The sequence below is a fragment of the Neopelma chrysocephalum genome, unplaced genomic scaffold, assembly GCF_003984885.1.
Source record: "Neopelma chrysocephalum unplaced genomic scaffold, ASM398488v2 Primary Assembly neopelma1_96, whole genome shotgun sequence".
Lineage (NCBI taxonomy): Eukaryota > Metazoa > Chordata > Aves > Passeriformes > Pipridae > Neopelma > Neopelma chrysocephalum.
Window position 1 is genome coordinate 1618941 of NW_020897759.1, and position 24042 is coordinate 1642982.

General features: G+C 46.9%; 2 protein-coding genes across 2 annotated transcripts in view; one reads left to right on the forward strand and one right to left on the reverse strand.

The window, feature by feature from the left end:
• Positions 1-917, forward strand: part of EGR2 (early growth response 2) — a 7192-nt gene extending 6275 nt beyond the window's left edge. Inside the window, exon 3 of the mRNA XM_027694103.1 lies at positions 708-917. Within this exon, the coding sequence (XP_027549904.1) occupies positions 708-917 (210 nt within the window). The remainder of the gene's footprint in view (positions 1-707) is intronic.
• Positions 918-2436: 1519 nt separating this feature from the next.
• ADO (2-aminoethanethiol dioxygenase) lies at positions 2437-5545 on the reverse strand. Its single transcript, XM_027694069.1, has one exon. It carries the CDS (start codon positions 5497-5499, stop codon positions 4762-4764), a length of 738 nt encoding a protein of 245 aa, XP_027549870.1. The 5' UTR covers positions 5500-5545; the 3' UTR covers positions 2437-4761.
• Positions 5546-24042: the final 18497 nt, after the last annotated feature.

The window sequence follows — 24042 nt, forward strand, 5'->3', positions numbered from 1 at the left end:
GACGGCGCGGGGCGCGCAGGACCCAGCGCGGCGCCGCCGCCGAGCGCGGCGGGCGCGGAGCGGAGCGGGGCCCGGCGGGGCGCAACGAGCACCTGGCGGCGCCGCGGGGCTCCCCCGGGCCGGGGCGGGCCAGAGCGGGCCGGGCCGGCGAGTGTACATAGGGGCTGCGGCGGGAGGATGGATGCATGCAGTGCCGTCGTGGTGAGGTGTCCTTGGTGCCTTGTGTGGTGTAGAGCCCGGTCCCCTGTCTGCATGTGGGGGGGTGCCTTACCTATCCGCTCCGACGACAGCGGCGACACCGAGACCGGAAAGTTTTCCCCTCCCTGGTTTTAGTATGGCTGTACATTTCTGCCTATTAATATTGAGATTTTTTTTTTTTTAGAGACTATATTTTTGTACGCACTGGTTTGGGGTTTTGTTTTTGTTTTTCTTTTTGGTGACTTAAAGTGTTCCGTTTGTAGTAGGACTTGGGACAGGATGTAAATACTCGGGCTGGGACCGGCGCCCGTGGTCGGCCGGGACCCAGTGCGCCGCAGGTAACACGAATAATGCACAACCACTAACGGGGGCTGGTAGGAGAGGGGGGGATATCTTTCTGGCCACTCTGTAAATAAACTTTTCGACAATAGGGTAGGTGCTTACAACGTTTATAAAAGACGACAAATAAATCTCTTAATTATGCTAAATCGACATCTTTATTTCCTTAGGTTCCTTGGCCCGACCCAGGGGCGGGGGTGTCCCCCCCTCGTCCCTGGGCCTCGGGGGGTCCCGGCGGCGGGGGGCTGCGGGGCAGCCCGGCCCGGGTCCGCTGGGAGCCCCGCACCGCCTCGGCGCGGAAAACCAGCGGCCTCGGCGCCGGCGTACAAACACTCGCTCTCGGGCGCGGGGATTTCCCTCGGAGACGAGAGACGGGATAATATTAACCAGGGAGCGGGGTGGGTTTTTTTGACTCACTCTCTGTTTTGTTCCGCGGTTACGATCCGCCCCAGGCAGCCTCCGCGAGTGGGCTCCGGAACAGCGAGTACCGCCGCCCCGACGGCCGCGCTCGGGGGAAGCGGCTCCCGGCGGCGCGGGGGCTGCGCGGGCGGTGCCGCGCCCGCGCCCGGGGGCTCCGCAGCGGCCCGGGGCGGCAGCGCTCACCCCCGCGGCACAGCCGGACTGCTTCTGCCGAACCCATCTGGCTAAAACATAGCGCTTCTATTTTTGGGGTTTTTTTTGGTTTTTTGTTTGGGTTTTTTTAACCTGTTTTGATTATTGTTTTTTAAGATGTTATCCCAGCCTCGGCCCACCCTCGGGTCCTGCCGTCGGTGCAGGTCCGTGCCGGCCCCATGGGCTTGCCCTCTGCCGCAGGGATCCCCGATGTGGCCGCACTGCAGAAGTGAGCTGTGCAGGATGGACCTCGGCACTAATGCCACAGCCCAGCACCTCAGGGCACGGGGGCAAAGCCGCTGCCTGGCGGCTCCCAGTGTCTGCTTCCCCAGTGCCGGGTCCCGCTGTGCAAAGCTCAGTGGCACCTGCTTTTTCTGTCTGAAATGTCCTGCTCCCCATATTCTGGAATTGGTGCTAGCTTTTGGGGCAGCTGCTCTTTGCTTGAGAGAGGCAGTCAACAGGAGCTGAAGCGACATGCCTGGTTCTGAATCAGATGGGAAGCAGACTTCCAAAGTTGGTCGTGGACCAGCCTGTGTGGGATGGAGAAGCCACAGAACAACGCCAGCTCCAGAGCTGCCACACTCACTGCCCCACCATCTACCTCAGCAGCTCAAGTAAGCTTTTGCCTCCCGTGTTGCAGCTTCACCACCTGATCCCATGTGCTCCTGGCCCCCAAGAGACCACGGCCTGCTGCTGGAGGAGCTGCAGCCTCCTCAGTCAGCATCGCTGGCCTGCAGGACAGGGATCCAGTGTTCTCAGCCTGCTGGGCTTCTGGATGTACCGCCACAGCCTCAGATAACCACAGCTCGGTCGTAGCCAGAGCATCATGAACAAAATTGGTATCTCAGCTACCCAGACGCACAATCCAAGGCTCCACTTGCACACTCCAAACTACTGTCTGAAGCCATACTACAAAATCAAAACCCCAGTCAAAAGCAAAAAATGAGGTAAACACCACAGAAATTGTAAAAGAGCTGAATTAAGAAACTGCTGGTGGCCAGTGTACAGCCACAGGAACACCTCATATTGTGTGGCAGTATCAGCGGTCCTACACCTGTGCCTTTGCCTTCCAGCGAGAGCCAGCTTCAAAAGCAGCAATAGTGCATGTGCCTGGATTTGCCTGCAAGGCACTGGTGCAGGATTTGGGCTGAGAACCCAGTGCTACGTCTCACCTCCCAAAGAAAGGCCGGTTGCACTGTTCGGACTGTGAGGCAAAAGAAACTAGTGCTCTGTACTGTACTTGGTTCAAGGCTGTTGTACTTGTGAAGCAAAGCAATGACTGCTCAGTGGTGAGATATCCTGTATTTATTCTATAATTCAGCAATAACAGTAATTTTGCTGTTGTGAAAACACAATAACCAGACCGCAGAGAGAAGGAACAGCATTACAGACTTAAACCTTCTGCTTACAGATATCCAGAACATATGAAGTAAGTTTCAATTACTGAGTAAGCAAGAAGTTACATAGAGGCGCTTTTTCTTAATGCATTTGAGGTTTTCTTTGCTATTTTTCCCAGCTTTTAATACTTTGATGCTAACACCTTAATAGAAAAAACAAAAAGAAATGGTTTTTCCAGGGTTGCTAACAGCACTCCGCAGCGGAAGGGACCATGCTGTCCTCTTCGGAAAGATGCATCAAAAGTCCTGTCCCATTAAACATCTTGACTAGGTTTTATACATGGAGGGAAAAAAGTTAAAAACCAAACAGAAAGACCTAAGGGGGGATAGCGCAGATGAGATAAAAAATGCTCTCTGTCGCAGTTTGTTTTTCCAGTACAGCTGTTGGCCTGCACCCTGCTATCTTCTTTGTGGACTTCTGAAAAAGGACGATGGTCTTTATTAGCATCAGAGAGAGGTAGAAACAGGCTGTAACACAGGGAGGCATTGCCTTATAGTTAATGACTACATTCGATTGAGAATCATTAAACATTAACTAATGCTAAGCTGCAGGGGAATTCCAAGAAAAACAGGTAAGCCAGCTGCAGAAATATCAGACACTTAAAAGTGCTCCAAGAATAAATGGAAATCACCTGAAATAATTTCTACCAATTTTTCCTTGCAAAAGAATTATTCCATGCATGCATAATGCTGACCGTATTTTACATTCATTCTTTCGCAGGCCAAAGAAAAAAACCAAAAGACAAAAAAAGCAGCAAAGCCGTATCAGAATCATTTAAAAATTCACATACAAGCCACTGTACAGGAAAAACAAGTCTGCTTTTATAAATACACAGAAAAATTAAAGCCAGTTGTGGAATGATTTCTGGAGCAGGTTGGTACGTCACTTAGGAGGTTGGAATTGTGTTTTCTTATTCAATTTGCCACATCATGAGCAAGATGGCCAAGGCTGCCCTGGCCTGGGTTTGTGGTACCAAGTGTGCGTTATGATGAACAGGCACGAGACCAGACCCTGCAGTACAGACGGAGTATTTCACTCGTAGAAAAAGTTTCTCCCATGTTAGAAAGATTGCATTCCCTGCCATGGACAAACTGCATCTCCAGACCGCTTCCATCATAGCGAGGTGAAATTCCTGGTGTCTCTTCTACTCTACGTTTATTTAAAAGCTTTATGAAAAAGTAGTCTTTATAAATAGTATAAAGACGGAAACTGCAAGGCTTCAAAAGCCCGAAGCGTTCTCTTGTCCATATAAAAACGAAGACCACGCTTTAAAGAGAAGACATCAGGTCCAATGTTATCAGTACCTAGGGTATGCGCTGCTGTACGTGTAGGGTTTGCAAATACGCTGTGTTTCTAGAGTGGCTTCCACAACAGTGGAGAGTTGTTTTTTCTCTTATGATGCCCACAGTTTCTGCAACCTTCCGCTGCGTGAGAGGTTCCAAGCGAGGTTAATTAGCAGCTGACTGTCTCCTTCTCCTTGCTGAAGGAAATATGCATAGATGCACTCAGTAATTCTCAGTTGCAATAGTGAGATCTTGTACACAATGCTTTAAATAACTGTTGAAAAGTAACTCTGAATTTGACAGCATCCCTTCAGAGTGGGATTTCCCTCAATTCCAGCCCTGGGGATCACTGGCGTTTACTGGAGGAGCATGTCCTGGCTCAGTTGTTCTGGGTTGGTTTTTTGCTACCAGGGTACAGCTCTTGTTGAGAATCGCTCTGGAGACCGAGTCCCCAAAGGCTGCAGCCTGACTAGCCTTTTGCCCAGGCTGGGTGGGCACAGTCCCCTGGGCCACCACTGCCAGCTGGCTCTGGCGGCGGGAGCCCCTCCGGGGGAAGCCGGCAATTCTTATTGCGTTGACTCTCCCTTCAGAGCCTTAATTCCCTCCCTCACGTGCGGCCCTAACTATATACACAGGATGCCGGATTATTCCCCCGACCCTTCAGCTGAGCAGAAGTTTAACCGCGCTGCTCTCCCACATCGGCCCAAAGGACATAAGCACGTTCTGGCGCTTTATTTCCCCCGACTCATGCAGCCCGCGCTCAGCGGAAGGCTGTGACCCGCGCAGCTCCGGCCGGCGCGGAGCTCCGTGTGCCCGCGGTGCCGCTGTGAGGGGCCTGGGGCGCGGCCGGGCGGGCTCCGCTCCCCTCCCGGCGGGGCGAGCGTATCGTCCCAGCGGCCGCCGCCCGGCCCGGGCCGCCGGCGGCGGCGGCTCAGAGGTAGACGCGGGGCCCGGGGTAGGGCTCGCCCCCGCACCAGAAGTCGGCGGCCTGCGGGGTCTCCACCAGCCACACCTCCCGCGGCAGCGCGGGCGGCTCGGCGCCCGCCGGCGGCCCCTCCAGCAGCCGGTAGTAGTGGCAGTCCCGGCCGTGCTGGGGGTCGTAGGGCGGCGCCAGGATGTCGAGGAAGGCGGCGGGCCCGTCCACGGCATCGATCTGGTGGAGGTTGTCGGTGTGCGGCGAGAGCAGGCAGGGCGGCGAGGCGGGCGTGTAGTGCTGGCGGGAGCGGAACAGGGCGCGCAGGCAGGGCCCGGAGCCGGCGGCGGGGGGCGGCGGGGCGGCGGCGGCGCCGGAGGGCAGCGTGTCCATGCAGGCGATGCGCAGCGTGCCGTACAGCACCTTCAGCATGCCGTTCATGCCCGGGTGGTCGTGCAGCGGGATGCAGGCGCCGCTCCGCAGCAGGAACACGCCCATGCTGAAGCTCTCTGTCTCGCAGATGTGCATGTAGCTGACGGGCGGCACCACGCCGGCCCACGGCGGACCCCCGCCCGCCGCCGCCGCGGCCGACGGCCCCCGCGGCGCCAGGTGCAAGTCCTCGGCGCGCACCTCGTCCAGCAGCTGCTGCAGGCGGTGCAGGTTCTCGCCGAAGGCCGGGCCCGCCGGGCTGCGGAAGGTGAGGCCCGCCTGCCGCGCCACCCGCTGGATCAGGGAGGCCATGTTGTCCCGGGGCATGGCGGCGGCGCCTCGGCCCGGCCCGGCCGCGGCGGGCGGGGACCGGCAAAGCTTCCGCCCCCGCCCCCGGGCGGCCGCGCAGCCGCGGCGCCGCCGGGCACCATGGGCAGCGTAGTCCGGGCCGGGGGAGGAGGAACGAGCGGCAGGAGGAGGAGGAAGAGGAGGAGGAGGGCGGCGGAGGTGAGGGGCGTGAGGTGGCCGCCGTTCAGCGCCGCGGGGGAAGGGAAGGGAAGGGAGCGGAGCGGCCTCTCCCCCGGAGCCGGAGGAGTCTGCCTGGGCAGGGGCACGGCCGGTGCGGGGGCTGCGCTGTGTCCGGGGAAGCCGCGGTGATAAGTTCCCCCCTCCCGGTGCCGCCTGTTTCCTCCCGCACCGCCGTGGGAAGGGCGAGAAGGCTCAGGAGCAACTTGTTGCTTGGCTGGTAGTTAAGCGGTGTCAAACCGAGCAGGGTGGCGCGAGTGCGGTGTCACGGATGTGCAGCGACTGCACGAACAACTTATTTTTTTATCGCTGACTGCTTGGTACAGCTAAGCCGTTTGGGCAGACTTATCAGATCTCAGCTCTCGGGCGCTGCCTCTCCCGTTGCAGTGCTGGGTCGAGGTCGGGCTCGCGGCACGCGTGTCCCGCACGCATCCCCTCGTGGTCACCTGTGAGTGTGATTGTGCCTGAATTCGTTGTCTTTAACCACAGATGAACCGACGAGCGCATGGAGTTCCAGATACTGATCATCAGAGAATCCACGTGTGGCAGAAAGGATGGATAATCTTCTGGCTTGGTTCCAGCCTGGTGGAGCCTGTATGTGGTTGTTTCAGGCTAATGTACAAAAAGGGTACAGCATTTATTCTGCCAGGGCATTACATGTAACGTTTTATTTAATTCATATATCTGTGGTAACAATCCTATTACCTTCTTTCTGATTGGCGTGACTGTGTGTAGCAGATCGTGCCAAGAAAATCCTTGGTTTTGAAGTCAGAAATTAACCTGTTAGCGCTGAGATTTGGTAAACAAAGTTAGGCTCTGGTCACAGAAATTTGCAGGCTCTATGTACCACCTTGAGTCCAGTTACTTGAGTGGGTTCTGCAGCATGTAAGTACCATGGTAGGTGTAGGCCTAGCTGGTTAGGGTTCTGAAAAACAGCTGAATGATAATACTTAATCAAATACGACTGCAGGGGCTGCAGCCTGCCAAGTTAAAAGATTTCATTTTAAAACAAGGTAAACCTTTGTGTCTCCTTAATGAAAGGCATTAAACTTTAGTAAGAGATACGTGGCCTTATAGTGTTCTTACACATTATCATAGAATGGTTTGCATTGGAAGGGACCTTAAAGATCATCTAATCCTTCCAAATACCCCTACGGGCAGGGATGCCACCTGCTAGATCAGGTGGCTCAGGATATTGTCTAACCTGGCCTCGAACACTGTCAGGGATGGGGCATCCACAACTTCTCTGGTCAACCTGTTCCGGTGTCTCACCACCCTCATGTGAATCATAAACACTGTACATGAATCATAAATGCAAGTGTTGTGGGCCTGGGATGGCCCAGTAGAGGATGAAATACTGATACTGTAAACAAAGATTGGTATCTTGGATTTATCTTCCCAGTCCTATTTCCCACCCTCCCTAAATAAGTTTGGTGCACAGGATGCAAATTCAGGTCATGGCATCATTGCTTCCTCTCCACGGAGAAGGATGTTCATTCGACTTGCTCCTTTCAAGTTCCACCTGAAGCTACAAATCATTGCAGTCTTCAGCTGTTTCATGTTCACACCCTGATAAATCTGTTCTGTGCCAGTGTTGGGAGCACAGGTGAAGATGCTTAGGATGAGGGAGCATCATCCCGAGTGGAGAGGTAGGGTCTTTAATGGCCTGTGAACCTGTCTGTATTGGAGTGAACTGCCAAGGACTCTGACAGTCTCAATTGCTGCTGCATTGGGTGGGAACTGGCAGATTTGGAAGGCTCCATGTGAGCTTTTCTATTCAGTCCCCTTCCACAGGGACAGTCAATTTAACTGTGGAGGTGTGGAATGGAATTTTTGGCAGTTACCATTATCAGTGATAACGATAAATTCTCTGTTGGCTGTCTATTTGTGTCCTGCCTCAGCAATTGCACTTAGCTTGCAGGTGAGTGCTAGAATGCTCACTTTTGAACACACTTGTTCTTTTTCTATGTAGCACAAAAATAGGCCATTTTGTGGAAAGAAATGCTTCGTATTTGTAGGACGTTGTGCGCTTGGAGTAACATGCAATTGTAGGAAAGATCAACACGGAAAAGCAGAATCCTGAGTCTGAGCACAACCTGATCTTGACTTGCTGAGTGGTATTAGGTGAGTTACTTGACCCTTTCAGTGCTTATCACTCTGTAAACCATGAATCACATGTCTTATGTACAAGGACATTTACTAAGATTTTAAGAACATCTTTATGTGCCATGTTAAACTGATGATGAAGTTTATATTTTTCATAATTGATCACCTTATGATCTCCAGTGTTTTTAACTACTCTATTGATTGCCATTTCTAACAGATACAGACAAAAATAAGTCCTTGGCACTTAACGTTCCAGTTAAATGCTATATCACACCCACATCTTTTCAGTGCAGTAATATTCAAATAAACCCACAAACCAACCTCAACAGAAAAGCAAGCTGTCCAGCCAACTGACAATTAAATTGACATGTTTTTTTTCTTCTGGAAGGCCATATTCTTAGGTGGCCTCTACCATCTTGAGCACATGTGAAAAAAAAAATCACAGTGTAGTTGGCTGGGCTTTGAGGCTGCGTTGTGTCGGTGACGCAATGACCAAAGTTCAGCCCAGAGGTTTTGTGATACAACCAGTGAGAGGGAGGTCAGGTTCAGGTTACGGTTTTGGTCTCCTGCTGTGTTTGTTTTTTTCCCCCACACACGGAAAGAGGACGTGGTGAGAGGTGCCACAGCTATTTTCTCCTGCCCAACCCCACTATTTCCAGCCTCCTCCCCTTTCTACCGTGGATAGCTTCTTGCTTCTTTATTGCTGTTAGGTATTACAGCTCCCCCCAAGTTTGCGAAATATCCCTTGCTCATTTTCACTCTCTTCCAGGGGTTGCTTCTCATATCCTCTTATTTCATTTTGAGGTATTAGAATTCCCTGTAACCATCAGATAAAACAACAGTGTGTAGTGGACAGAAACAACAGCCACTCATGTAGAAGGTCAGTTGCTGACTGCTGTTAAATCTCGTGTCACAATGCCAGAATATTTTACAAGGTGTAGAGCTTGGACAGGCAGTACAGAAACCATCCTCCGTTATAATGTTGCCAACAGCTGCAGATGTGTGTTTACATAGGACAAAAACCAAGAATCCTTGTCAAAGAACATCCTTTTTGCACTGTTCCTGCCACTTGCTCTGCAAGGGTGTATATTTTAATTTTTTTTTAGCTACCACCAGTCAAGGAGCTGGATATGAACGCTAGCCAAACGTGACTCAGATGAGAACAGGACTGAAAACAGAGAAGACAAACAACATGTCTATACTGTTTGCTGGCTCTCCAGTAATGGCTTACGTAAAAGATAAGTTGGTTATCAGTTATTCATCAGAGACTTTATATATCCGTAGAAACACAGGGGAGTGCTAGATATAACTGTACTGAAATCAAAAGGGGAATTGGGTTCATATATGCACCAAACATCAAGCAGGTCTATGTAACATTAAGACTCCCACCCACCTTTACCACTTCTTTAATGACACACATCCATTAACTGCTGGAGCAAGTCCAGAGGAGGCCACCAGGATGATTAGAGGGATAGAGCACCTCTACTGTGGGGAAAGGCTGAGAGAATTGGGTTTGTTCAGCCTGGAAAAGGGATGGTTTAGGGATGACCTTATTGTGGCCTTCCTGTACCTGAATGGAGGCTACAAGAGAGATGGAGAGGGACTTTTTACAAGAGCATTTAGTGACAGGACAGAGAGGAATGGATTCAAACTGAAAGAGAGTAGGTTTAGAGTAGATACATTCAAAAAAATCTTTACTGTGAGGGTGGTGAGGTCCTGGCACAGGTTGCCCCAGGAAGCTGTGGCTGCCTTGTTCTTGGCAGTGCTCAAGGCCAGGCTGGATGGGGCTTTCAACAACCTGGTCTAGTGAAACGTGCCTCTGTCTATGGCAGGGGGGTTGGAATGAGATGTAGATGAACTTTAAAGTCAGTTCCAGCCCAGGTCATTCTGTGATTCTATGAACCACATAATTCACCCCTTCATTTGTTGTAGCTCCTCAGTTAAATGCACTATTTCTATATAGAGCACATCATTAATGAGTTTTATTGACAGTTTGCTACTGAACAGCCTAGAGCAGGAGTTGGAGTGACTCAGAGTAGGAAAGGCTGTGCAGCATGCAACTTGCTGTGCATGAATTTGCAGAGATAATGAGCCTCATCCTGATCATCTGAGTTCAGCTCCACTGATTTCATGATCTCCACTGGTGCAAATCAGATCTGTGCTGCTCTCCTTGACACCACCCAGGTCAGACTGTGGTGATGGGTGCTGTGAGTTATCCCCAACCTTACTCCTTCTGAACTTGCTGACTGTCTGGGGCTGATCCTGGCTGGATGGGAGGAAGGAGGCATTTAACAGCATGGTTGGAAATTGCCCTCCCTTCATGCCTTCCCTTCTTGGAGTGCAGTTTGCAGGAAGACACTTCTGGCCAGAGCCACTTTTGTAATATCACTCTTAGCCCCAGCAGCTGAGGAGCCACTGTCACCAGTTCTATGCAGTGGTGACAAAAAATAGAGGGAGAAATCCCCTTATGGTTGTGGAAAGAGTTATTATTTGACTTGTCTAAGTTTTTCATGTCTCTTTAATGTTTCCTAGAGATAATCTGATTATATAACATTATATAAACATGACCTTTATGTCTAAAACTTGAAAATATATTCAAGAATGTTGTTGAAGTGTCCACAATTCTGAGTGCTCAGCTACAGGCAGGAAGGTAAAAAAAGAGGTGGTTTTTTTTGATAATTACTGAGATGAAAGAAACCCACAGCTCAATTTGCAAGTGTAATTCTGAGTACACAAAAAGCTATATTATCACTCTTTCTTATTACTGGCATAACTTTCAAAATAAAAATCAACAAGCATGCATATGGATACTATATTATGAAGAATGTAACTGGAAATAAATGGGAATCATTGATTAAGCTGGTTAGTCTTACAACGCATGGAACACTGTAATTTGGACCTTCATTTGGAGTCTTTTAACTGGCAGCAAGGACACAGTTAAAGATGTGGTATGTTTACTTGTGATTTCTTCCCTGCATATCTTTATCTCTGGTTGTATTAAAATAGTTTCATATTTGATATTTTACGTAAGTGCATTCAAAAGCAGCAAAACACATAGAAGTAATTTATCATTTTATTGGTACTACTGTTAATTTAAATGCTGACACTACCTGTTGGGAGAGTTGAAATCTGTTTGCTGGGATAGTTGGTACAGGGTGAAGGTCATGCATGGCTGTAGTCCTGATTGTTTTGTTAGCACGAGGGGTTTGTCTGCTTGGGCAGCTCCTGGCTCGTGGTGAGGTGGAGTGCCCAGTGTCCATCTGGCTGTTGTGGGCAGTGAGTGTGAGGTGCTGTGTCACACGCCTCTGCTGCTCCACGTGTGCCAGGAGGAGCCACTGCTGCCAGGGATCACTGCCACAGGCACTGGGCAGGATTCTGGGCTCAGAGCATGGCCCTACATCCTGTGCCTTTGAGTTTGGTCACTGACTGCTGAACCCATAAGGCCCCTCCAGCCTCTGTTACATCAGTGCCAAACTCCACTTGGGTTTGTTACTTTTTTAGAGAATCCCAAGGGTCCCATCTGGCCATTCAGTGGGAGAGTGGAGGGTGGGAGACAGCTTGTGAGGTCACCTCTGCTGGCAAGCACCTCCCGTGGCCTCCAGCCCTCCCCTCAGCAGCTGGCTTTCCAATGGCACGGAAAGGTTTTGTTGAGACGACCCGGGGGAAAGGCCTGTGTAGTGTCTGAAGGCTCTACAGAGTCCTCATGCTGGGCAGTGGCAGGAAAGCTGCTCTCCTGCAGGGAAAGCCCTGTGTTTCTGTGCTTGCCTGCTCTCCCATTATCACTGACTTCAGTGCCATGTTTACCTTTGCCTGCTGTGTGATAGGTGTGGGATATGACCACGTTTGTCCAGGGTAGGGTGTGATTCTGCTCCCTTGGAGCCTGAGGGTTGGCTGTAGGTAACAGGAGATCACACACTAACTCTGGGTTCCCAGAGGGTGTGAGCTGTGGCTCTGCCACTGCTTGTGCTGTGCCAAGTACTGATCACACACCAGCTCTGGGACAATCTTACTAGCAAGGTACAAAGCAATCCTATTTCAGTGGCTTAAAGAGGTACTGCTGTGCCACTGAGTCACCATAACCTGCTTGCTGCTCACTCATAGCCTTCCCTCACTGCCAAAAACACTTCAGCCCAGACAATCTTCAAGCTAAGCCTTACTTTTTCACAGTCAGGAGTGAGGACTGGGTATGGTTGTCCCATAGGTGATAAGCAGTAACATGTGAAGCCATAGTAACTTGGTTGCCTTTGGTTGTACATGCAACACAGTATTTAAGGAATCTCTTTTTCAGCAAGAGAGAACTATTTAATTTCTTAATGATTTGGGATCAAATTTATCCCAGTGGGGATCTATACATGGCTAATCAATAATGCCAAGTTTATGAAGGAAAGAATAGCCAGGGAAAATTTTTCTGTTTTAAATAAATAATTTTTTTTTTTTTTAAGGAAAGACTTAGTGTTCAGCAGCAAAAGAGGTGAATAGTAAAATTTAGTGGGTAAGGTATTTAGTGCCACGGGGAAATTTCTTTCAGTGTTTTCAGATGTTTGTAATGTTTAGGTTAATTGGTAAATCCAATACCATACTACTTTGTCCCATAGGTCCATATTAAGCAAGGCAAGGAGCGAACAGGGAAGTTTGATTCCATGACACACAGCTGCAGATGCACAACTATTAAAGGGGACATACAAAGGCCTTTGGAAAATCAGTATTGTGTATAGGCTGGGCTTTGAAGTGTGGATTGAAATGATGATACAAAAATTTTAGTTTCTTTAAAAGTGAAGAAAGTAATTTTAGTGGTGTGTTTGAGGACAAAGTGACAAATCACAAGTTTAGAACTGACAAATCCTTGCCAGAGCCTTAGATGTGACCTTGGCTGGTTGTGCTTCAGTGCTCAGAGTATTTACCTGACCACATGTCTTTTTTAGGTTAGAATTGTATTCTTGTCAGTAACATATCACTTCTGCATGGGTATAACTTCAGATCATTGAGGAAAAAACCCCTGAATTACAAAGGTATGATGTTAAATTAGTTCACATACTAGACATCTAGATTTTACTTTTGCATTTCACAGCACGATAACAGAAGTGTGGCAAATTTTTCTTGGAAAATTAGAATGAATTCCAGAAGAAACTGATGCAGACACTCTACTTTTTCCTAAAGCTAGCTTCCACTATTCCCCATAGCTAAGTATTTAAAGCTTGCAGGATCAGGGCCTAACAAGCCACACATCCTTCTTACTGTTGGGGGTGGGTTTTTTTATCTCTAGGAAAACAAAATTCTCCATGTCTCTGTGTTAAAATGATTGGAAATTGAACTTAGGGGGATCTAGCATGTGATTACTTTTTTTAGACAGGATTTTCTTCATAGCTGAATTGGACTGAGTCTTTTTTTTCTCACAAACCAGATGGTAAGTGATTCAGTACTTTTAGCAGTAGAAGAATGATTTGTTTTCTCTCCTCAGTAGTTGATGTGAATGTACTTTTCTTTATCTATTTACATATTATGTAAACACACTTTACCTGCATTTCTGTACATAGGTTACAGTCCTGATCCTGCAAAGAGCCCTGTATAGGCAAGGCCCTTCACACAGGAGTTGACATTGCTCACAGGGATTGCATGGAACTTGTGGCAGGGTTCTAACTGTATTTGTATTTTTATGTAAGTGCTTACATTTAGGATGCTATATGAGGATGTCAGCAAAATTGTAACTCCACAAAACAATTGAGAAACTTTGCACACTTTACTTATTTTCACCTGGCAACATCTCTGGGGTGCCCTTAATCTTTTCTGCTGTCTTCCTGCAGTAGGCTGTAGCCCTTGTGACAAAATTTTGAGTTACAGCTGAAAGATTTATCCTTTAATTGTACAGTATTGGGGTGTGCAGGGGGAGCAAGGGCCTCATTCATGTAATCTTTTGGACTTGTACTGATGCTACTCCCTCCCTTCAGAAGGGATTGCAGTGGCAACTATCTGTGAGAGTATTAAAAAAGCTGCCTTTCACATGTGTGAAATCACCTGATTTCTCTAGGTTGTCTGCATCTATGTGTATATACAATATTAAATCTGAATGCTAAATGCAGGCTGTTCCTTGTTTTGTGCTAAATAAAACATACACTCAACCCATATATAGGCTGTGTCTGCATATGGGTATTTGAGGCAGAAGGATCTGAAGCTGATAGCAGACTATAGGCAAATACTATGTTACAGTGTCCAGCCACTGATCCCTTATAGGAGAAGGTGCAAGCAAGGTTGCCCAAGCAGCCTTACCTGTGTCCTTTCCGAGCAGTTCAGAGCTGATTTCTAAATTTGATGTACTTTTTGCTATAGCTTTGCCTGAGAATTAAAACGTTGAATGCTTAGAGTTGTACTGCTGCTTTACTGAGACGATAATACTCCACTTCAAAAACAGTGACCAGTTTCTCTCTTTACAGATCTGGCTGTACACAGTTGGAATGGAATTATCTGATTCTCTTCTTGGTTCCTGCCTCATCTAGGCAGGCTTTGGTTGAGTCACTGGGGGTTTGCTCACAGAGAAGCTGGCTGGCCCCTTACCTTGTTTTCCAGGTTTACCAGAGAGTTGAAACCCAGTTCTTAGCATCTCCCACTTGAGAAATGTGACAATCTTCTCCTTCCAGGTATTCTAACAGGGAAAAAAAGACACGTGAATTAGCATCAGAAATATTGATGTCAAGTTTTCCCCCTCAATTACATTACTCAGTGGAAGGGTGGCAGAAGGGGGCCCTTGAAACTAGCACTGTTTTTTTGGCACAGATCTGTAGTCAAGCTGTGGTGATTCACTATGCCTTTGTATTTGTATGATAAATTACTTTTCCCTTTATGCAAGGGAAGCATTTTGGGTTTGCCTCTCGGGCTGTGTGGTCACACAAGGTGGCAGAAAACTGTCTGCAGGACACATAATCCTAGGGGATGGAGCTGCGTGGGGTGGCATGGGAATCCTGTCTGAGGTCAGACTGCCTGATGGGAGGAACGGGAGCTTGTTCGGCCAGTGCTCTGTGTGTGTTATGTACCAAGGGCTGTACCTCTGAGCCTCACCAGGGTCACAAAGGGGCACGTTTTTGATAACTGGGAAAAGCACAAAGCAATGGTTGTGAACTTCTAAAAGCTGTGTCTGTAGAAGAGCAGAGCAGTGACTCCTAACTCAGCGGTTGTGGGCATGCGGGGACAGTGGGATTAAGATTTCTGTTCTCTCAGGCTGGCTGCCCATGCCCTTGCACTTGTTGTAGTTGACTGGCTGGCAGCACTGTGCTTGTTTCTCAGTCCACAGTTCCTGGTGTCCCCTGGCACCAACTACCTGTCCCTCACTGGCCAGGGAGTGTGACAGTGGCTGTGACGTGTATAGCAAATGGAGGGAGTCCAGGAGAAGTTAAACCAAGATGATCTGTCAGTCAGGGAGAATGAGCAAAGTCTGCCCTCAGTGTGCAGGGCACTGAAGAAACAGGGTTGGAGACCAGTTATCTGTTGACTCTTTTGGGTCCCAGGGAGTAAATACTGTGGAGAAAACTTGGCTCAAGGCTTTGAGGACCAAGTAATTGCTGTAAGCTCTAAGGTACGTAGGACATAAGTGTGCATTTATAAGTACTGGAAGTACTGAAGAGGGTTTCTTCTGGTTTCAGTTAATAAAAGGGCACGTTGTGTACAGTTTGTTTACTTGATTGGTTTATTTTATTGTGTGTAAATACACTGTAGAAACAATTTTATCTTTTGTTCAGTGATACTCAACTGATGTGCTTCTTGTAAATCCAGTGAATTAAGGGGAATAAGTAACCTGCTCTGCTCTGTCTGGGAAACAAGGTCCATTTCTAGTTAAGGGCCATGAGGGATATGGTGGGGCTGCAGAGGAGCTGGAAGGACAGTGGGCAGAGGGGGCAGCGTGTGCCACAGAACAGAAACATCCAGATCGTGTGTGCCATGGGCACAGCAACTCACTGGAGATGGGCGTTGTCTCAGTGGGAAAGGAGTTCTACTCTCCCGTGTGTGGTATGAAACTTTGGCTCCACTGATCTTAGTGGAAACGATGTGGTTTTGCACTGGGGCAAATGAGAGCAGAATCTGGCCAACTGTTAATAGCTTTTTGTATTTGTGGCTGAAATAAAGTGGCTGTGTATGCAAATAATTGTGCAAGAGTGACTCCTGAGTGACTCTTGAAAGGAGAATTCAGTATTTAGTTGTTGGAAATACAAACTGTTTGGCACAAATCTCCTGGTTTGGCTGAGCTATACTTGACCTGTGACAGAGAGAGCAAAGGTGATTTTAAGTCCTGGGATCCGAGAGGCCAGTGTGTAGTGTAATTCAAGGCAGAGTCAGCGTGTTGGCTGCTTTGTAATTACAGATGCTTATTTTGTGTACAAAACCAGTTGATTCATTATCTTTTATTTCCATTATCTCATCTCAATCTTTATGTGTGGATCTGAGCTATTTGAATTCAAGGGGATGGCATATAACCAGAATTTAAAAAACAAAAAAAAAAAGGTTTGATAACAAAAAGTTGGTTGTTCTGATATAAAGATGTTCTGATGTAACCGAAATGATGAAATTGGTTAAGCCTATGTGCAGAATCTGAAAACTTTGTGGGAAGCCTAACAAGTTGAAAATAACCTTTCTTCTGCTCCATGACCTGCATTTCTTACAGTATTTTGACCCCTGCTTTGGAACAAGGATAGTTTAGCTCTTGGAATGTAAAAGAGACAATTAGAAGCAATCACGATGCTGTAGCTTAACACTCTGTCACTCCTCAGCTGTGCTTCAGGAACCAGGTGAACTTCAGGAACTCTGCTCTCCTGCAGAAGTCATGTGGTGAATTACGTTGGCTTAAGTCATCTTCATTTTGTTAAATTCTTAAACTGTGGTAATCTCACCACAAGTTCTCAGCTGTCCTTATGCCTAGAAATGTGGCCATCCCATTTTAAACTCTGGAGAGCAGAGAATGTTCTTCCTGAGGTCAAGATTTAAAAATGCTTTCACCTTTCAAAGAGCCCCCAGTATTTGATGAAGTAAATTTTACTTATGGGCTTAATACTGTCACTTAAAAGTGACAGTGCAAGTGTGAATGGTGTGAGGAGACATGAAATTTTGTTGGGATAAAAGTGTGAGCCCAGAGCTGATGGGGTATGTTTGAAAATACTTCCTGGGAAAAGTTGTACTGGCTGAGGATCAGAAGCTCACACCCAGCTGACATCACTGGAAGATGCACACACGAAGTGAAAGTGTGGCCTTTAAGCTTCTCTTCCTGTGGTACATGAGGTTTTATGGTACACAGAAGAATGGAACCATTCACTTTTCTGGGTAATGGTTGCAAAATGGGTATCTGTGATCTATTCTGGTCTTCTCTAGCCTGGGTATGTCTCCATGACTTTAAAGGAGTGCTGTGCATACACAGCAAGGAGGCTTTTGGGATGGAAACTAATGCAGGACTTGTTAATTGATGATACCTGATAATTTTGAGAGATGAGTACAACACTTGCTGCTCACCTAGATCATATAACTTGAGGGAATATGTTCACCAAAGCAAAGTGTTCTCTAAAGTGCTTGCTAACAGGTTACTTATGCTTCTGTACTACTGAAGCAATACTGCCTAAAGCAATAGATTTTTCTCTAAACAAAATAGAAAATTATATTTTCTTGTTATTTAATTATACGAGGAGTAACTGTGAAAGTTGTTTGGGTTACATAAATGTTAAGTGAGAGTCACCAGTTGAAAATCAGGCCCAGTGCTTTTTTAGTGTGCTTGGCTTAAAAAGTGGCATTTGCATTTTCTGTTTGAGTTCCCCCATGGTCTTGTCTAATATATTGAAATCATAGAAATGCTGAACCTGTCAAAAGAATATGGTCTCTCTTGTATCCTACCACACAGAAAACCCACTCAATCAAGTTCCTGGTTGGAGTGTGTCTCCTCTCTTTGGCTGTGTGTCCTTTGGGAAGCAGCTCTCTGGGACAGGAGCTGTTGGTCAGTACACCAGAGCCTGCGGGCCCTGCTGGGATGGAGGGAGCAGCTCTCTTTCCATCTGCTCTTTGGGTGTGACTGGGCTGAGCTGGAGGGCTGGTGGATGCCTGCCTTGCTTTTCTAGGTGAACCCAGTGCTGTAGATGGATTGCATGAGGAGTCCTGCGTGGCTCTGGCTGGCTCCAAGTGTGGCTGGATGCATCAGAAATACCAGAGTGCTCAACTCTAAGCCCTGTCTGTGTCTACAGCACCAGTCTCCAGGGAACTGAGGTTATTAGATTGGAGGATACGAGTTGCATTAAAAGGCCAGTCCCTGGGAGTTTAGGAGTGATAGAATAAATACTTACAACTTGCTTTCATGTTACATGGCATGGGACTTGCTCTTCCTTGCAGATGACTTCTCCAGTGCTGTTTGGATGTGGCTGTGATTGCTCCTAAAGCCTTGATTTGACAGCAGCCTCCAGCGTGCTGTGGGCCAGCAGATCTGCATAGCAACAGGCCTGCCAGTCTTCCTGCAGAACATTAAAGGAGTTTTGGAGAAAATGAGTGATTCAAAAATTTGCCACTCTCTTCTCTGGCAGTTCCCTGGATTCAAAGTGTCCCTCGTCTCTGGCACAGGTGGGCAGCAGGCTGGAGAGGAAAGCAGCACTGGTTTTATTGTCATTCCAGTGCTTGGGGCTGTTGAAGTTAGGTGCTCTAAATGTAGGTTTCTGAGAGGTGAGGGAGAAGCATCAAGTGAACTAGAGGGGTAGTACTTTGACCTCTTGGAACACAGAGCAGGCTAAGGAGAAGGAATAAGATTAAAAGAAAGAAAACCCTCTTAATCTGGGTGATGTCAGCTTGTCATTGTCAGTTTGGTGGTTCTGTAGCTGCAAGCCTACTTCTGCCTGCTGTGCAAGGAGCAGATCATTAATTAAAAGGCACGGCAGAGTGCAGCATGCTTAGGGCTTTGAGGTGCTGACAGGCTGACACCGCCCAGAGTAACTGCAGAGAGCATGTCCAACACAAGGTATGGTTCTAAGAACTAAAAAACCTGTCATCCAGTGTGTCACCCTTGAAGACAACGTGTGGCATACAACCTAAAACTTCATTGCTTTCTGCCTCCCCAGCAGCTTCATGGATATGTCTACCTTCTCCTTAGTGTGACCATGAGGTGAGAATCCCTGTGTAACACAGGGATTGGAAGAGCTTTGGGATTCCCTAGGCCAACTGGGTGTGCAGCAGTCCTGACCTGAGGAGCACTGGAGCACCTGTAATGGTGCTGAGCGGAGGGGAGGAGTGGGTATGGGGCTAAGGTATATGGATCCCTGGCAGGACTGAGTTTTGACATGTGGAGACAATATTGTGGGTCAGAGAGTGTGGGACTGAATCAGGTAAGAGAATGTGAGAACACACTCGCTGTATGGCTGCTAAACAGGGAGCAAGAAAGGATTTTACTGTTTGTGGCTTGAGGGATAGAGCAATGAGTCATGGATCAGGTGGAAAAGAATCTGGTCGGGCTGTGGTGTAATTTGTACAATATACCCTCAGCTTGCAATTTATCCCAGACCTTTTTGGAAATGTTCTGGCATTCTTCAACAGTGCTTACAAGTATCTGATAGTCACTGTGCTGGGCAACTGGTTCGCTGCTCAGAGCACTGACAATCTGCCCCCTCTCCTTTGTCATACACACCTGCAGATTTAATACTTTTATTTTGAAGTATACAGCATTTTCCTGTCCTGTGAAACAATGTGTCTCTTCTGCCATTCTCATGGAGATGAAATGCAATGATATCACTTCCTAGTGAGGGACTGGTGAATCATTTTGATGGTGTTCATGAATCAGTCCTTTGCTACCAGTTTCTGCACTGGTCTTAGTATAATATTCAAAACCAAAAATCATAATTTCAGGGACTTTTAACTTTTTGTGAAAGAGAAAATACTGTCATTATCTCATTGCATACCATACTGAGCATGCTGCAGAAGTGCTCTCCCAAAGATATTTGTGTAGCTAAAGGTACTGACACCTGTCCAATCGATCCCTCTGCAATGGTGGGGAGCTTGCTTGCAACAGGGTGGGGAGAGGGAGGGCACGTTTGTCTCATGGGCTCTGGTGGGTGGTCTGATAGCTTAAAGTTTAAAGCTCTCCTGTGAATCTGATAACCTCTTGCACAGGAGCAGAAGCACCCTGAGCTGTCATGGCTGGTGTGCAAAAGCTCTTCTGCTAGTTGAGAGCCTCTGATACCTGCCCAGGAAGTGTGAGTGGTTGTTCATCAGCTTTGCACCTCCAGTGCTGTAAAGAAGGCAGAAAGCAGGAGTAAGTAGGTCCCTCAGAATTTCCTTGTTGAATGGGAGAAGAGTTGTGGTTGTACTGAGGCAACGGCAAAGGTCTTTGACATCTATCTTGTTATGCATTGGCACAGGGCTTTTCCCTGGGGAAAAAGGAGTTGCTCATGGTGTGAATATGATCCTGTGAAGGTAAAGACACTCGTGGTTTATTCTTGGCAAGGCCTGTAGGTGCTTGAAAGTCGTCTTTATGACAGCACTAACCTTCTGGCAACTGCAGGGTCGGGGAGTTGCAGGAGAAGCGCAGAAGTGCCTTAGCACATTACCTTGTTTGATGGGCCAAGTGTCCCTCCTCACAAGATCCAGCCTGTTCCTCCAAGGAAGCACAGCAGTTCCTCCTCTCCAGCAAGCTCACTGCAGCCCTCAGAGGGTATTTCCATGTTGCTTTGTCCTGACTATTGCACCATACCCTTTTTCTGTGATACATTGCACATGGCCAGCTGGTATTTGTAGCATGTTCCACAGAGTTAAAAAATGAAGCTTCTTTGGAGGAGGTCAGTGTGCTGTGCAGGACACATCCCGTGTGTGGGCTGCCTCTGACAGATTGCTGTCACTGTCACCCAACAGGCCTGTCAAAAACAACAGCACCTGCCCGTGGACTGCACTAACGCAGTGATACCAGCCAAAATGGGAAGTGTTAACAGCATTGTTTGCCCCTGTGTGTTCCTGTTTGTAGTCCCTCTGCACTAGGAGAAGCACAGTGTAAATGTCTGGGTGGATGGTGATGTGTGTTAGGATAATGATACCAGGCACCATTCAATTCTGAGCAGTCAATGTGCAATTATTGCAGCAGAAAAGCAGCACAGAACATTGCTTAAGAGTTTTTTAGTTATCAGTGACTTTCCTACCCACAGGAAGGTAAGGAGGTAACTTGCCTAAAAGTTTTGTCATTCTGGAATCAGTGCCAAAGATCAGATCTTCCTGATCCATGGCTGGGAAGCTGTGTTCTCACACTTGGGCTATGCCTACATGCTAGAGATTTTTCTGTAACATTTCTCTTTTGTGATGGATGAAATCCCATTTTTATATCATTATATAAGGTTATTTGACTTTTCCTGCCGATGCTGCAGCCGTTGGTGCATCTCACCTGTGTCATTAGCACTCCATAGCCAAATGCTGTTTTGTGCCCAACAGGGATTCTCAAAATAGCCATTGCTTCACTCTCTCTCTAAGCTTGTCTGCATTCCAAGCCACTTAATTTTCCATGTGGTCCGCTCTCAACCTCCCATTGTAAATTACTGCCCTTGTAACCCACAGTCTAATTTTTCTTGCTCTATTCAGTGGAACTACTGACCACTGGTAGTAGCAGGTCAGGTTGGTGTTATACCTGTGAGAATTTCCTGGTTGCCTGATTTGTACTTATTTTGTAAGGTTTGTAAGGCTTTTTGGTTCCCTGCTGCCCTGATTTCAAATATGTGACTTTGAAATTGTTTGTTTTAACATGACTTTTATTTTCATTTGGAGTCCCCAGAGGATTGAAATTACAGCACTGCCTTGTGACTGTGTTGAATGAGAGCCCAGCTGAAATTCCCAGACCAAAGGATACGATAGCTTCTAGTAACCTTTGTGCCTTTCTTATGCTTTTTTTTTCCTAAATAATACCTTTTTGCATTGTTTAGAGTCAGTCATTCTGAAAAAAGAAGTTATTTCTTAGTTACCTATATAATTTAAGAAAATAGTGTGTCCTCTTCCCCCTTATGTGCACACCTTCTCCTTCCATATGATTTGCTCTTGTAAATTGATGATCTCTTTCCATCGTTATGGGAAAACATTTCATAGACACCATTTTATAGACAAAGGAGGGGAAAATCTAGCAACTTGTACTCTGCCTTTAGAAGCTCTGAGTCTAAATATGGGAAAATTAGCAAATACAAAGTGCAGGCCAACAGTAAGGAGAAGGAAATGGAGTTACAGATTCTAAAGGCAGGATGAGATTGTTCAAAGAGGCAAGAGGAAGGACCAAGGATCCTTGGCAAGAGAGACCCAATGGTGTGGGTCAGCTTCATTCCCATTGAATTTGAGTGTTATCCCAAATTTACGGAGATATGACATCCAAAGCCTTCCCAGAGAGAGAGATCTTAGCCCAGAGGGCAGCATGGGATAAGGCTTAGAGCACAGGGAAGAAAAGGAGATATGTGAGGACAAAAGGAGTAAGAAAAGTTGAGTGAGTGAGTGAGTGAGTGAGTAGGGAGGAAGAAAAGCAGAGGGGTTGGGAGCAGCATGGGATAGTACTGTGTAAATGCAAACTGGCCTTTTGAGCAAAGTCAAAGGGAGTTTTCCCAAAAAATAACAGTATTTGCAAGTCCAGCACAAGAACTTGAATTTGACCCGAAGGCAGAGAGAATGGCAGCATTTCTGCTGTGTGTCAGGTCTGCATTTGGAATTTCAAGCTTTGTTTTGCCTCTGGATACCTCAGTCTTGCACAGTCCCATTTTTAGTGAGAGTGAGTTCCTATCCTTGGCAGCAACACCAGTCATGTGCATCTTCAGTAAAGCCATCTCCAGAATGAAAGTAGCTGGTGGAACTAACGGTGGCTTTTTGGGAAGGAACACTGAGTGTGCCACAGTCACAACCTGGGAGCATTTTTTCCAGCCAAGCACAGGGACCGTGTGTGCAGAGCTGTGTTTGATGACATCTGGGGCAGCAGCAGGGCAGACAGGCTTGCATGCTGGTGCTTGCATGTCTGCTGGAGAAGGTGGAGGTGTACCTGTGCCACATGGGGAAATACTGGTACACAATGAAAGCTCTAATTAGAAGATGAAATGTCATGCTATAAAAAAGGTAATTTACTGACAGAAGAAAAATAGCAATTATCTGAACAATTAACTTACCTTTCATCTTTCTAGATACTTTAACAGCAAGAGATTTAGAATTAATCTAGAAGAAACTGGAGCATTCATTTGAGGCTGCATAAGGCTTCCTGATCAATTTATGGTACTCTTCTGGGAGAAGAGTCCCTTACTTAAATTAGCTTAACCCTCACTTTATTGTTGTTACTGGTCAAATTAATTGCTGACTTTGTCAGAGACCACAAACCTTCCACAAAACTGATAATATTTTCTTAGGTGTCTTCATTTCTTGTAAAGTGAAGATGTATAAAAAAAATAAAGGAATTTAGGTGGCTGTTTGTTGAAGTGAGGAATCAAAACTGTATTTTCAGCACATCTTAGTGATGTACATGAATCCATAGAACATATCTGACATTTTATATGTATTTTAAGGTTTACTCTTATTTCACTTGTGTTTTTTCCTCTCTTTCTCCAGTCATAGTTTCAAAAATGTCAGAGGAGCCACAACTGAGCATTTCTTCTGTTCCCACCTGTGCTTTGGGTTGTGAAAGAATAACATTAGTACACAGAGATCTTGACTTCCTCTTGGATGCATCTGGAAGATTTTATTAGGCAGTCCACTGCGCCTGTGATCTGTCTGAGAGCAGCTGATGATGAGCATCACCAAGATATTGCACTGGGCTGCTGATAATTTTGTGTCTTTCAGAAGACTTGAAAAACTGGATTCATGGAACATCACTCTCGTAAACCACAGCCTCACCGTGGGGACATCAGGGCAGCCACAGCTGTACTAAGTATCTTCACCAGCAATCTTTCACCCTCTGACAAATCTTTCTTCTTGAAGGTAACTGTGGGTGGTCTTCCCTTGTCCAATTTCTGTAAATTCGGTGCATCGCTTTCTAGTCATGCAGCTGATACTTGTGTTTATATGAATGGCTGTTAAAAAAAAGGAAAGATCAGATGTTTGTTGTTTCATTTCAACATAAATCAAACTTTGTACTCACATAGCAATTCTAGTTTAGCCCCAGGAATAGCTTTAGTATTGCTAAGTGTCTGGAGAGTATTGACTACAGAGACATGATTTTAAGCAGGCTATAATAGTTTCTACAGCTGTTAACAGTTCTCAGAAGAAAGGCAGTATTATTCATCAGTGTTTAAAATGTGCATG

Bases quoted from the DNA above. Each gene is read 5' to 3' on its own strand.
- ADO (XM_027694069.1), bottom strand. From the start codon at position 5,499: ATGCCCCGGGACAACATGGCCTCCCTGATCCAGCGGGTGGCGCGGCAG.